This window comes from Stegastes partitus, unplaced genomic scaffold, assembly GCF_000690725.1.
Source record: "Stegastes partitus isolate 25-593 unplaced genomic scaffold, Stegastes_partitus-1.0.2 Scaffold685, whole genome shotgun sequence".
Lineage (NCBI taxonomy): Eukaryota > Metazoa > Chordata > Actinopteri > Pomacentridae > Stegastes > Stegastes partitus.
In genome coordinates, this window is record NW_007578416.1 from 291,157 (window position 1) to 305,378 (window position 14,222).

Genomic DNA, 14,222 nt, shown 5'->3' on the forward strand with positions numbered 1-14,222 from the left:
AAAACATGTTGAGGTTAATTAGTGATTCTAAATTGTCCGCAGGTGTGAATGTGAGTGTGCTTGGTTGTCTGTCTCTAAGTGTAGCCCTGTGATAGAGTGGTGACCTGTCCAGGACGTCCCCTGCCTTCACCCTGAGTCAGCTGGGATAGACTCCAGCCCCCCCGCAACCCGTGTGAGGATTAAGCGGTTTATAGATGATGGATGGATGGATGAATATATATTCTTTTTTTTTAAAAAAATTAAACTGATATTTGTCATCATTTGAAAGAAAAAACATGTATGTTAAAAACTGAAAACTGGTAAATCACTGTTAACTGTTGTTTTCCACATAATCTGTTTTGTTCAAGGACAGGTAATAGCTAGTAAAAAAAAAAAAAAACATTATTAATAAAATTAATTTATTAATAAACACTACCAAAACAGTAAATAATATCCACACCAAAAAAATATATTTTGACAAATAGGGATTTGTTCTTTTATAATGTGTAACCATAAAGTTACATGGTATTATTGTATTACTGTATTACTACCACTAAAACCTTTTCCCCATTTCCTTCTCACTGAAACAAAAATAAAAATGATGCTGTGACTTTTGCTGCAGTCTCTACCAAACATGCATGTTCCATTACAACTGGAGAATAGGATTTGTAGTGCAGAGTGTTTCTGTAACACCACAACGCTTCATATATATACAGTGGTATGTTGGAACACATATGGCCTTCATCAAAAAAACAAATAAATAAATGCAGCTCCTGTGATGTAAATAGTGTACTTGGCCATAATGCAATTTCCATTAATTGTTCAGCCCTACACCATGTTTATGTCAGGCTATTGCTGCATTAATAATGGCTGTATATTCATTATAATCCAAATTGCATATTAAAAAAAAGTCCAATGAGTTGGCACCCTTATCCACAAACCCAGAACACGGGTGAGCTGATGGCAGCAGGGGTTGAACAAGACCCCCTGTGCTTACGCTGCAGTCCCTGTAATAACTTTGCTTCCATGTCACAACCCGAAAGAAGAAAAATCAATCAACGGCAACTTTCAGCTTGACTGAGATTTAGTTCAACTGTTTCACTGAGAGCCTTTTCTTTAAAAATAGTTTTGTCTGAATAAGTTGTCAAATCTGTCAACAGTCAAAGACAAACTCAAAAATCAACTTAAGAAACAGCTTGAGTTATTTGTTTTGTTCATTCAAGCTTTACTTAATAACGACAGTCCTGCTGAGTCAAACATAAATCAATGAACACAGCATTCTTTTCAAAGAACACAATAAAAAAAAAAACATAAGAAGGGAAATCAGACTCCGGATGTGATTTCAGTATCAGTTGACTATTTCAAAAACAGAGACAAGCAAATGTGTTGAATTTTCATTAGATGAGCCGTCCTATTAGGTTTGAAGTCTGCTCAGTGTGGACTGGGTGGGAGAGCTTTTAATCCATCTCTGCCTGGGCTTTTACACGACTGAGAAGAAGCAATTAATTGGACCTGAAATAGTTCATTTCTGAGGAACATGAAAGCCTCACTCGAAGCAAAACTCTCCCACTGTGACTTATTTAGTTTTTAAATGCATCAACAACAAACTGACCGCAGTCCTGGAGGAGCTAGACGAAAAAAAACAAAAAAAACAGACTGGGACAAATGCAGGCTGGTAATAATCTATACAATGACTACGCATGCCCTACAGAAAAAAAACACACGTATTAGAATTCAAGGAGTGCTTGAGCTTGCTTCCAACGGGCCAATTATCACAGAGATTTCCATCATGTACCTCGAGGCAGAGAGAAGGAATACAAAGAAGCCTGGCACAGTTCCACAGGAAGGCCACTTCTTTTCTTTCACTTTGCTGGAAAAAGCCTACAAAATTGTGAGATATCATCGGATAGAGAAGGAGAAGAAAAGAAAGAGCATGCAAGAGGGAGGATGAGTGATAGAAGGAAATGAGGGAGAGAAAAGGAAGAATTGGGGGGATCCAGAGAGAAAAGCAATTATCTCGCAGCATCCGGATGCTATGACAGCAGCTGACAGGCAGGGAGAGCTGCAGCTTATTGCTAAGCTTTCATCATCACTGTCCGCCACCCCCCTTCACTCGCTTTCTCTTCCCATAATTTCTCTATGTACACAGCAACAGAACTTCTCAACTCCCTCAGCTACCTTTGATTAAGGCACAAACCGCAGATCTGCAGTATGTGTGTGTGTGTGTGTGTGAATTTGAGCATGTGTGTTTGTTTATGTGCAGCTGCCCGTGTGTACATGTGTGCGCTGCTTTTTCTAAAAGGCGGCTCTGCTCGAGTCCCCTCGGTCCTATAGCCCTGTCAAAGCAGATGCCTCAGTGCTCCCTAAGAGCTGTCCATCTTTTCATTTAAATCAGCGGCAGTGACAGAGGAGACGGAGGGGAGGTTTACTGAAGCAGCAGCAGCAGAGTGTCTTCTCACTTTTAAGAAAGAACAAGGATTGTCTAACACACCGTAATGGAAAACAAGTGAGCTGAGCAAACTCTTGTTTTTGGAAAGCTGCGCCGGCTTTTCAGCTGCCAAACAGGAAATAAGATGCACTGTGGTGTAATGTATATGCAAATAAACATATGAACATGCGGCACATATGCACACACAGACTGTGTCAGCTAGCTTATGCTGGAGTCTCCACGGACCCCTCGGTGGAGTGAAGCCTTCTGCAGCAGGCTGACCTGAAACATACATGAGAGTGAGGGAGACAGGGAAAGGTGCTAAATTAAAAATGATCGTCTCCTGATGGGCTGTAAGTGGTGTTCTGGACCTGCACTGGCCCTCCCATTATAAAAGCTTAATGCAGCTCAACGCCACCACTGTTGCCACTCCCTCAGCGCAGCCGTCTGTTTAGGTAGCCGCACAGCACCCACACTTCTTTAAGGTCACGCACACTGCCGGAAAAAAAAAGTCTACTTTTACAGTACAAACACTCTTTTGCTCATAAGTAAGCTCATAAGGAGCTCCACAGAAATCTGCATTGAGTCTTTTTCTGCTCTGGGGAACAGCGTCACAATAATTAAATGATAAACCCAAAATGGATGAATATAAATCTAAAGTTAGAACAGTTTGGTTCTTATCCAGCACCATCCAATCAAAAACAGGCAGTGTTTTCACAAGGTGACTTTGCTGCGGTTGCGTTTCAGGACTACTACCGATAACGGAATGATTGTCGTGTCAGCATGCGACCGACTTTTCTCTCACATACAAACACACACACACACACACACACACACACACACACACACACACACGGGGTTAGTCCACCGTGGAATATCCACCCAGGTGATGCATAGCTAATGAGAGTGAACTCAAATCTTTTTCTTTTTTTTTCCTACATGGTGCACAGCTCTTCCACTGCATTTGTTAAACGCCATGGGATTCTTCTACTTTCAGGAAGCTGCAGAGAGGAAATTAGCTTTAAAGGAGACTTTGATGTGGCCGGCTCGGGTCAGGAGTGAAGCTGATTTGTTTCTGATTGAAGCATCCTTGTGATTAATCAACCCAGCTAGTCGTGTTTGCTATTTTTATCCCCGGACGTCTAGCTGGCAGACAAATTGCTCTTTTTTTTCTGATCATAACACAGCGTAAAACTGTGTCTGGTTTGCCAAGTTACTGTAAGCTGAACTTCTGATGAAACTGCGGTGAAACCTTGTCTTTTTAAGTCGACATTAAATCCTTACGGCCCATCAAAGTGATTTTGAAAAAAGGAAAAACACACAATTTTACAACATTATTCATGTAAGGTGTTTAAAATGGGATGAGCTCAAGCAAAAAAATAAAATATTTAAACCAACTAAGCCCCAGTTAGATAAACTCTTGTATTTTTTTTTGCTGAACAGGATAAAAGCCATGAGCTGATGTTTCCGAGCAACTTTCACCTCTAATTGATCCCCCCGTGTGTGTACCAGAAAAGTCAAAAGCTTCGTCTTTTGGCCTTTGATGTTGAGGACATTAGCTAATTGTGAGGGTAGCTGAGGCTGCTACAGAACGTGTGACCCCCGTGTACCAAACTACAGCATGGTACAAGTGTGGATAAATCAATCAGAAGTATTTTAACAAGATTATCCCAAAACAGCAGATTTGTCATAAAAACATAATTGTAAAAAGCAGAGACAATATAATCAGTCTGTTTCAAAACCAACATTCATCAAGTAATGCTGCCACTTAATGAATAAACAAAGAGAGGATGAATGATTCATTACTGTACTGCACTGAGCTGAGCTGAGGTTGGAAACATTCCTCAAACAGCAACAACAGATTAGTTTTTTTAAAAGTATTTATCTTTTAAAACGAACATCATTTAACTTGTTTGTTTTATTTTCTGCAAAATCTCTATGATCACAAGAGAGACCTAAACTAAAAGCAGAATTCTTTTCTCTTTGCTTCAGTATGCAAACAGTCCGACTTTGAGGAGTCATTTGCAAAAAGGTGGAGCCACTTGGCCCAGTTTTTCAGTCCAGGACTGGACTCTTTTAGTATCAAACACTCTAAAAACAGAGGTTTAGGCTCAACAAAGACAAGTTGGCATCAGATTTTTTGATTAATGACAACTTCCGAATGTACTACATATAACTGCAATCAGACCAATTACTTAAGAAAGTCCTTGACATTTTAAAGGCTTGAAATCCTGAACTCAAGGTGTTGACAAAGTAAGTTAAAGCCAATTTAATTAATTGACTACAATTTGAAAGTTAACTCTACAAATGCAGAAGTTTCAGTTTAAATGACTACTGTTACCAGTATTATTTTAGTTGCTCATGTTGTATATGTACCTATGGGGACCATCCATATGTACAGTAATATGGAGACTGCAAACATCCTGCTGGCCGACTGTGGAACAGAGAAATCCCGGGAATGAAACACTTGACATGACAGAAGTTTGTCTTCAGTAAATCGATCAGACTTTTACAATCTGCTAAAGACAAGTAACCGATGTAGGGAACTGATATACAGTTGAAACCAGAAGTTTACTTACACTGTATAAAAAGACACAACTTTTTTTCCCCCTCACTGTTTAAAATTAAATCAGACTAAACTTTTCCTGTTTTAGGTCAGTTAGGATTATCAACATTATTTCTATTTGCTAAATGCCAGAATGATGAGAGAGAGAATTTTTTTTAGAGCATTTTTATTACTTTCCTCAAAGTCAGAAGTTTACATACACTAAAATTTTCATGCCTTCAAACTATTTGGGAAAGATGATGATGTCATGGCTTTGGAATGTTTTTATAGGTTAACTGTCAACACTTGAGCTAATTGGAGGCACACCTCAAACACACTGCTTCCTTGTGTGACAACATGGGAAAATCTAAAGACATCAGCTAAGATATCAAGAAGAGAACCGTGGACCTCCACAAGTCTGGTTCATCCTTGGGTACAATTTCCAGATGCCTGATGGTTCCATGTTAATCTGTTTCAAACAATTACACACAAGTAAAAACACCATGATGGGAATGTTCAGCCATCATACCGCTCAGGAAGGAGACGGTTCTGTGTCCCAGAGATGAAGTGTTTTGGTGCAAAATGTGCTTATCGACCCCAGAGCAAAAGCAAAAGACCTTGTGAAGATGCTGCTGAAGCTGAGTCATTATCCACAGTGAAACCAGTCCTGTACCGACATGGACTGAAAGGCTACTTTGAGAGGAAGAAGACATTACTCCAAAAGAAACATAAGAAAAAGCAGATAACAGTTTGTAAATGCAAACAGGGACAAAGAGCTTAATTTCTGAAGATATGTCCTATGGTCTGATGAAACTAAAACTGAACTGTTTGGCCTTAGTGACCATCGTTACATTTGGAGGAAAAAGGGGGACGCTTGTGAGCCTGAGAACACCATCCCAGCTGTGAAATACGGGGATGGCAGCATCATGCTGTGGAGAGACTGGTGCACTTCACACAATAGATGGCATCATGAGGAAAGAACATCATGTGGAAATATTGAAGCAACATCTCAAGACATAAGCCAGGAAGTTAAAGCTTGGACACTAATGGTCTCTCAAATGGACAATGACCCTAAACATACTGCCAGATTAGTTACAAAGAGGCTTCAAAGTCAGTGTTGTGGAGTGGCCATCACAAAGCCCTGATCTCAGTCCTGTAGAACATTTGTGGGTAGAGCTGAAAAGGCGTGAGGATCAAGGAGACCAACAAACCTGACTCAGTTAATTCATCAAACTATTGTGAGAAACTTATGGAAGGAAACCCAAAATGTTTGACCCAAGTCATTCAGTTTAATGGCAATGCTAACAAACACTAAGGAAATGGATGGAAACTTCTGACTTTGAAGGAAGTAAGAAAATATTTGACAGTGAGAAAAAAAGGTTATGTGTCTTTTTATACAGTGTATGTGAACTTCTGGTTTCACCTGTGTGACCTTTATTTTCTCACTGCCTAACATTAAATCAGACTAAACTTTTCTGTTTTAGGTCAGTTAGGATTACACAAATGATTTCTATTTGCTAAATGCCAGAAAATTGAGAGAGAAACTTGTTTTACTTTATTCAAAGTCAGAAGTTTACATACCCTAAGATTACTATGCCTTCAAACTATTTGGAAAGCCCAGACGAGGATGTTGTGGCTTTGGAATCCTTTGATCGGTTGATTGGAGGCACACCTGTGGATGTACTTTAAGAGACACCTCAAACACACTGCTTCCTTGTGTGGCAACATGGGAAAATCTTTAAAAAAATCCACCATGTTATTTAAAACATCTGACTTCCGCCAGTTGGTTTCAGTCAAGTCTTTTTTGTATCCTTATTACACAACACCGATCCATGTAGTTCATTATTCCCCAAACTTTGTACTATGCAAATACCAGCTGATTCTAAATGACCTTAATAACTAAACCCATTAAGATGTAATGTAAGAAGAAATCAGAGCTGCAGAGGAGAGGAGAGGAGAGGAGAGGATAACAAGCCCTGGGAGAAAGCTGCACTGAGCAGTAAATACAATACAACCACAGCCATCATGAGCTAAATCCTCACCGTGCTCCCAGCCCAGCTCCCTGAGGATGCTATAGATTCTCCTCTCATGACCATTAATTACTTTACCTTTGACTTCATGGCCTCAAGCGGACACAAACGCACAAACAAACACCTCTCCAAAGCACCTTGTTAGTGTCTACTCGTCTGCGACATCTGCTATCACTCGGAATCCAAAACCCAGCCACATATTCACACATGAAGTCATACTGCAGTTGCACACAGCATGTTATGCTCACATGGAGCCCGTAAAGGAAGACAATTAGAACAAAGACAATGAGCAGGTAATTGGATCGGCTTGGGGAATCTATTTGTGCGGCGCTGCTACAGATCGCTCTGTGGATGGAGAACACCGATAAGACTGCAACACACACACACACATGCAACAATATCGAAAGAACAGAATGAAACGAACTAGAGTGAATGCCTGATTATCGACCATTAGCAGCAGATCCTGAGATGGACCAAAGAGATTGTTCTGTGTGTGTGGACCTGTTTAGCAGTCCTGTTCTGCTTCAGGGTCACCACTGCTGTAGATAGAGAATCTTATTATTGTGTTTGCCTCTGTGATTACAGTAAACACATTCATCCTTTTAGTTCCACTCCATTCGACTCTGATTATGTAAACTCTTGTTGTAGTTCATAACATCTCTACCACCATTCATGTGTGTGTGACATAATCAAACCAAGCACTTTGTGAGTTGACACTTATCATCACATGACATTTATGGCTCAGTTTCGTGACAGAATATTTTGATTTGGCGAAACTACATTTTTTTGTGTGCCTCATTGTTTTTGTACGACAAACTGAGAAGCACTGAGGGAGAACATCTGAAAACTCCCCACCACTCTTCCATGGAGGTACTTAGAGAGAAGAAGAATGTCGTATCTGAAGAAATCTAGACATATATGTCCTTTAGAGGCCTGAATCTCACCAGTGTGGTAGTGCAGAAGCAGGTCCTGCCTCTGGTCTCCTGTGGTCATGGGGTGGAAACCCACAGTCACCTGCATGCTCTCGCCTACATCCAGAGTCCCAGAGGAGGGTGTCACTGAGAAAGGCCTGGAATTATAGGTTAGTGTTTCAGAAACTGGCAGAGGAAATGTTCTGGAAAACTTTTAATTGTAATCAACAGTAACAATTACAAACTTAAATTAAATGTTTACCCAACTATACTTAATGTAGTTCTGGACCAGTTGTTGAGCAAAAATGCATAAATCAACTGTTCCTATATATGAGCTTATTTATGGAGTCCAAGAAGGAGAATTCTGCGGTTTAGTAAATATAAAACATAAAAACCACTCAAACACAGCATACGTAAGTCCACCTTTACTGACTCTCACCTCTGTGTGTGTAAGCTGAATTTGGCCTCCCTGTTTCCCATGTTGCGGACAAGGTGAGTTTTCTCTGCGTAACTTTTCACAGGACAAACGGGTAAATGAATCTCATCACGAAAGTCTAGAATGGCGCGAGGCCCGATGGCACGGACTGGGATCTCAAAGCGCTCCCGCTCTGTCACACAAATGAGTGTGTGGTCATAGTCCTGGAGAGAGAAAGTTCAAAGAGACACAAACACCTTTGGTTAATTAGCTACTTAGCTATTCTCTAAAGAAACAAGAGAATTTAGTAGAAAATTGAGTTTTAACATATATTATATTCCATGTCTCAGTTTTCTCTTAGACCCAAAGTATCAGCAAAAGTGGCGTACTTGACCTTTGATCTCCTGACTTCAAATGAGCTGTTACTAAGCATTTATGCAGCAAATATGGTTGAAGAATATGCCCATCCATCATGACTTGTAGAATGTTACTGATTACAGGATGCATTAAGGACTTAGATACAGTACGTGTTGTGTTATCTTTCTAGTTTCTAATTCTTACTGACATCCTGATTTCCTACAGGCCTTCAAAGTTCAGCTTCAACTAATCGCATCATCTAAATTCTCTATCAGCCTCCTAAGCATACGTTATCATGATTCTTCATCGTGTTCTCTAGTTCTGGCTTTCTGTGTGTGATTATTAAACGGAGTAGTCAAACCCTAGTGTACGGGACGTATCCACTTCAATGTGAAAAGAAAATGTGAAAAGAAAAAAAAAATTGTGATTATCTACGATGCCAGAAAAAATACCTTAACATACAATAAAATGGTGGCATACTGTATTGTTCAAAAACTGTGAGAATAATGGCAGCTTTCTGTAAAATGATGATAATTCAAGTTTATTTAAATACAGTATAACAGTTTAATTTTGCAATCACACAATGTAAAAGATACTATTTGGAAAAATACTGATTTTTGATGTGGATATTATTTAGAGTTTTGGCCTGATGTTTTTACTGTCAACATTTAAATTCAAACATATTCTGTGATTTTTACTACATATTTTTTTGTAATTTAGCAAAACAGACAAACTCTGTTCAATTCCAGTTTTACGGTTTTTCATCCCTTAAAATACTACACAGTATTCAGGAGGATAATGAATCCTTAAGGATATAAGTATCTGGAACTCCCAACTAGTCAGTCAAAACTGATGAAGCCTCTTGGATGAGAGGTGAAACGACTTCAAGAAACTCAAGCAAGTCCAGTTGCTATGATTAAACTACGAGAATAACCATGACCAGGATGACTGAGAATCTCCACAGCCATTTTTCTGTTATGTTACTGTCTAATATGTGTCCTACTGTGGAATAACAGTAAATGATTCAAGTAAAATCAGTTAAACAGTTTGTTATTTTTTACGACGTACCTTGTTCTCTTGTGGAGTGAAGCAGACGGTGTAAGTGGCAGGTAATCCCGGGGCAACCTTTCTACCTGCATCATCTGGACCGATCACACAGAAATACTCAGAGTCCTGCTGCTGCAGCATCACTTGCCGGGAAACCTGGACACCCCCAAAAAAAATAATAATCACATAAACTTTGTAAAATTGTACACACACAGCACAGCAACAAACACAAAGCCAGGTAAGCTCACAAGTGATGATTTATTCAGTATTACTTGATGGTGTCTTGTACAGATATCCTCCAATCTCCCGTGACCTTTTCCAATCATTCTCTTACACACAACCCACACTGCCCACACACACACACACATCCTTTAAGCTTTCCTTTTTTTCCGCTGCAAAGGTGTCAGAGATGGAGCGTTTTGGTCGTTATGTCTCACAGATATCTTTGATTAAACTATCCATGCAGCCATGTCGCTTTGAAAAACAATTTTCTTATTCATCACTCTTATCGCTCTGCGTCTCTTCAGCATCTGCAGCTGGTTGAAAATGCTCGTCTTTCAACAGGAAAAAGAAAGAGAGATCGCACAGCAACATTGGCCTTCCTCCACTGGCTTCCTGTCCATTTTTAGGATAGTTCTTAAGGTTCTAAGTGGGTTGGCGCCGCTTTACTTAGCAGAACTCCTGCATCATCGTACTCCAGTTGGAATACTCCCAAACACTCCTGGATGTTAGAGATTCAGGCATAGAACTCAAGGCGATTGAGCATTTGTGGTGACCTCAATTAATCTCTGGAATAGTTTTCCTTTTCATCTAAAGTCGGCTTTAGACTTTGGAAGGTTTTTTGTCGCTGGTGAAAACCCACCACTTCTCGTTAGCATTTGATTCAAGTAGAGCTTCAATTCATTGCTTTATCTTTTATTGTGTGCTAACTTTTCAGTCTTAATATTTCATTGTCTTCTTTTATTCGCTGTATTTTATTGGGGCCTGCTGTGTTTACTGCACTTTCATTCAACTCTTACTGTTTTTTAATGAGCTTTATGAATAAATTTGACTTTAATTCGTTTACACACCTTGTCACTGTTGAGGAGGAGCAGCGGTAACTTGTAGGTCTGTGCAGGAGTGAAGTTCTGGAAGACCAGCTCAGACGGGTACGGCTGGAAAAGTGGCTGCTGTATATCCACCAAGGAAAACTGACAACACACACACACAGGATTTCTTACTTAATTCGCTTTATGCACAAGGTATACTGTCTTTAAACTTGTACTGAACAAATGCATAATGAGGGACAGGATGCTGCTTTCTCAAAGGAAAGCCCAGCACAATACAGAGCTACAACATGCATTATATTCTGGCTACTTTAAGTTTTTAATCACTTTCACAAGTGAAAAAGATTTTCTTTAAGAAGGTCTGACATTACAAATGAGAAGATCGATAGCACTGTCTTATCTGTACCCATGATGTATGAAGCTACAGTACCACCAGCAGCTGAGAAAAGAAATGAACATAGCGAGGACGGCTTTTTTTGGCCTGTCAAAATAACAATCTGGCACATGTGAAATGGGAAAAAAATGCAAATTGTTGCTCCGATTAAACAGAAAAACAATGTAAGTGATAATGGGTAAGTTTTAGAGTTGCTGGAAGGTGAATTTTGCTATGTTAGGATAGAAAGTGGATCACTATTTCACATTATGCTAAGCTAAAGGGCTACTAGCATCAGCTTCTCACCCGATAATTATACGTATTTGTGATTCTTCATACTTTACAATATACATATGAGAAACTATAGCCCCCTAAAGTTAATCTGAATTCTTTTTATTTATCCTCCATCATTGCATTGTTGCCAGAGTGAAACTAATACTGGATATTAAACTCTGCAGCACTCAGGATGACCTGCAGAGATCCTGCTGGTCATTGCTCCCACTCATCATCTGCAGTGGCCCATGCTGGAGGTTAGTCGCATTCCCATTTGCATATTTGACAAGTCAACAAAAAAAAAAAAATGTGCACAAGGTGAGATGCAAAAATCCAACTGAATGTGATGAGGGGACATTTATTAATTTCAAAGGCATCTCATGAACTTTTGATGGCATTTCTGCTCCAAGCCCCCCTGTTAAACTCTGCCTCTAAAAGTACAGAGCATTAAGTCACATTGGTTGCCCTCTGCCCATCAATTAGTGCCTGCTGACTAAGAGGAAGCAGCTTAGGTACAATGTAAATGCCCTTAGCAGACAGCACATGCTCTGTATTCAGGGGATTAATGATGAAATAATGAGAAACTTGAATGCTGCTTTTATTTTTTTTCTAGTCTCAATTAGCTCCCCTTCTAACAGGCCTACTGCATTCTGTCCCTTTTTATTTATCAATATTTATTCATATATGTCAGCCCGTCCTATAGCAGCTCACATCTTGGCCAACTGATAAATTAAGCGTGGTTACTGGGGGCTACAGTGTAAGTACACAAATGCTCCTACTGGAAGTGCTTCGACAGCCTGTCAAAAGCAAATGCTGATTTCGATGTATTGTTTTCTATGCAAATTGTACAATGAGCTCCCCTGGGTGTAATTCTCACAAAGATGAAAGTCGGCAGTTGAAGCTGGTCTGAAGACAACAGCTGAACAGCAAACGCATGACACCCTTTTATCTTTTACTGTCACTGTCACTGTTGGTGTTTTACATCTTATAAATGTAGTCGTCAGTGCCGGCTATCGACTTTAACTATCACTGTGCCATTGGCAGCCATTGTTGCTGGTTGCTCTCTCATTAGAAGTCGTTTATGGAGCTACTGAGGAATCACAACATTAGCCGGCATTTACATTTCCATGCGGAGTCATGCCCGTGCCAAGAAACTCCAGGATACGAGGTTGGTGCACCTCAGTGGTGTTAGCCAGGCGCTCCTCTGTGGACTGCAACATCTCCTGGGTGAAAACCGACGGAGTCATCTGCAAACACACAGCAGCACAGGCTGTTACACTAACTCTATTGATAATGTACTGCCTTTTAAAGCAGCAGTGAGTAAGCCCTGCCTGTTAGAACTGCAAGAGAAAAATGGGAAATAGATAATAAGCTGAAGAACTGTAGGCTGTCAACTTAAAGCTTGACCGCTTACAGCTATGATGCATATGCAAAGACACCATTATTAGCAACATGAGCTGATTTCATGTGCCATGTACTCAACAAATGCTCTCCTGTTTCAGTGACGACCATCAGCAGTATTTTGTGATCATTATCCTCTCCACACAATCCTCTGGCACCTCTTTATCAGTGCAGCAGGAGCACAGAAACATCTAACTGCACTTAGCCTATTTCAAGGTTAGGTCAGGAAAAGATTTTAGCTTAATATCTGAATGAATAATGTAGCAGACGGGGTTATTGAATATGCAATATTTAATAGCTGCCGGTTAGGTGTGTATTCATAATACACTTCAATCTATTATTCAGAGACAACAAAGTTGCCTGAGAAAATACCATTCTTCAAGAAGGCAAGCTGTGCAATGACATGGCTTGTCTTCAGATGGTGATTGCTAAAATATTTTTTTTTCCCAAAATGTGGTGTTAAACAGAGAGAACATTTGTAAATAGACCACAAAACTCTGAACATTGTGTTGTAGTATACATATTATAGTATATACTTCTACAGTTATTTAACTTAGCAATAGATGGAAAACAATATAAACTACAAGATATACTGAGAATTATTTTAGATGTTAGCTGAGTATGTGTTGCACTTAAGTTCTTGTAAACAAGCAAAACAACGAGGTTTGTTGTGTGATTAAAAATGAGATATCAGCAAACAAAGGTAGGAATCTATATAATCAACCGTACAGACAGATAATCAGTTTTATGTGGACCTTATTCTGGCCTGAGAGAAGTGTAAGTGAAAAAAGAAGAGAGCAAAAGCCTGAAATTGCTGAGCTGAGATCACTGCAACAAAACACTGCAGTCACATATTGATTTTGTTCCCTATAAGAAGCCAAGGTAATTATTAGGACAATCTGTCATTCGAAGCAAGATCTTTAAAAAAAAAATGGGACAATGTCAAAAAACGTAGGTCACAGGAAATTGGGCCCCTGTTAATTCACGAGAAAACCCTGCTTCCAACACCGACTGTATACTTTTAAATCTTTGTGACTTTACAAGGTGACATGTTTCCATAATGTTTTAAAATCGACAAACGGTGGTAAAAGTTAGTTCATAAAGCAAAGAAAAAAACAACATGGTCTCCTCACCCGTCTTGGCTTGTCTTCCTTCACAACAAGCTTAGCATTGCAGAGCAGAGCAGCCTTGTTAGGAATCTGAACGCCATTCATTTTGGATGTGTTCTCCAGCAAAATCACCTGCAAAAAAGAAGAATCACAAAAGAAAGAGAAGCCATGAAGTAATAATAATAAAAAAAGCGAAGTAAGCACCCATTTTATGGTAAATCTACACTTCCCATCTAGGAACTAAGATCCATTTAAGATCCTGGCTCAGTTGTGAGAGCATTAGGTTCTGTTGTGAACACATTAAACTC

General features: G+C 39.6%; 1 protein-coding gene across 1 annotated transcript in view; it reads right to left on the reverse strand.

The window, feature by feature from the left end:
* Positions 1-14,019, reverse strand: part of hydin (HYDIN axonemal central pair apparatus protein) — a 98,610-nt gene extending 84,591 nt beyond the window's left edge. Inside the window, exons 1-6 of the mRNA XM_008290584.1 lie at positions 13,939-14,019; positions 12,526-12,651; positions 10,783-10,902; positions 9,734-9,868; positions 8,333-8,532; positions 7,927-8,051 (exon numbers count right to left, since the gene is read on the reverse strand). Coding sequence (XP_008288806.1) covers positions 7,927-8,051; positions 8,333-8,532; positions 9,734-9,868; positions 10,783-10,902; positions 12,526-12,651; positions 13,939-14,019 — 787 coding nt within the window. The remainder of the gene's footprint in view (positions 1-7,926; positions 8,052-8,332; positions 8,533-9,733; positions 9,869-10,782; positions 10,903-12,525; positions 12,652-13,938) is intronic.
* Between the last annotated feature and the right edge of the window lie 203 nt (positions 14,020-14,222).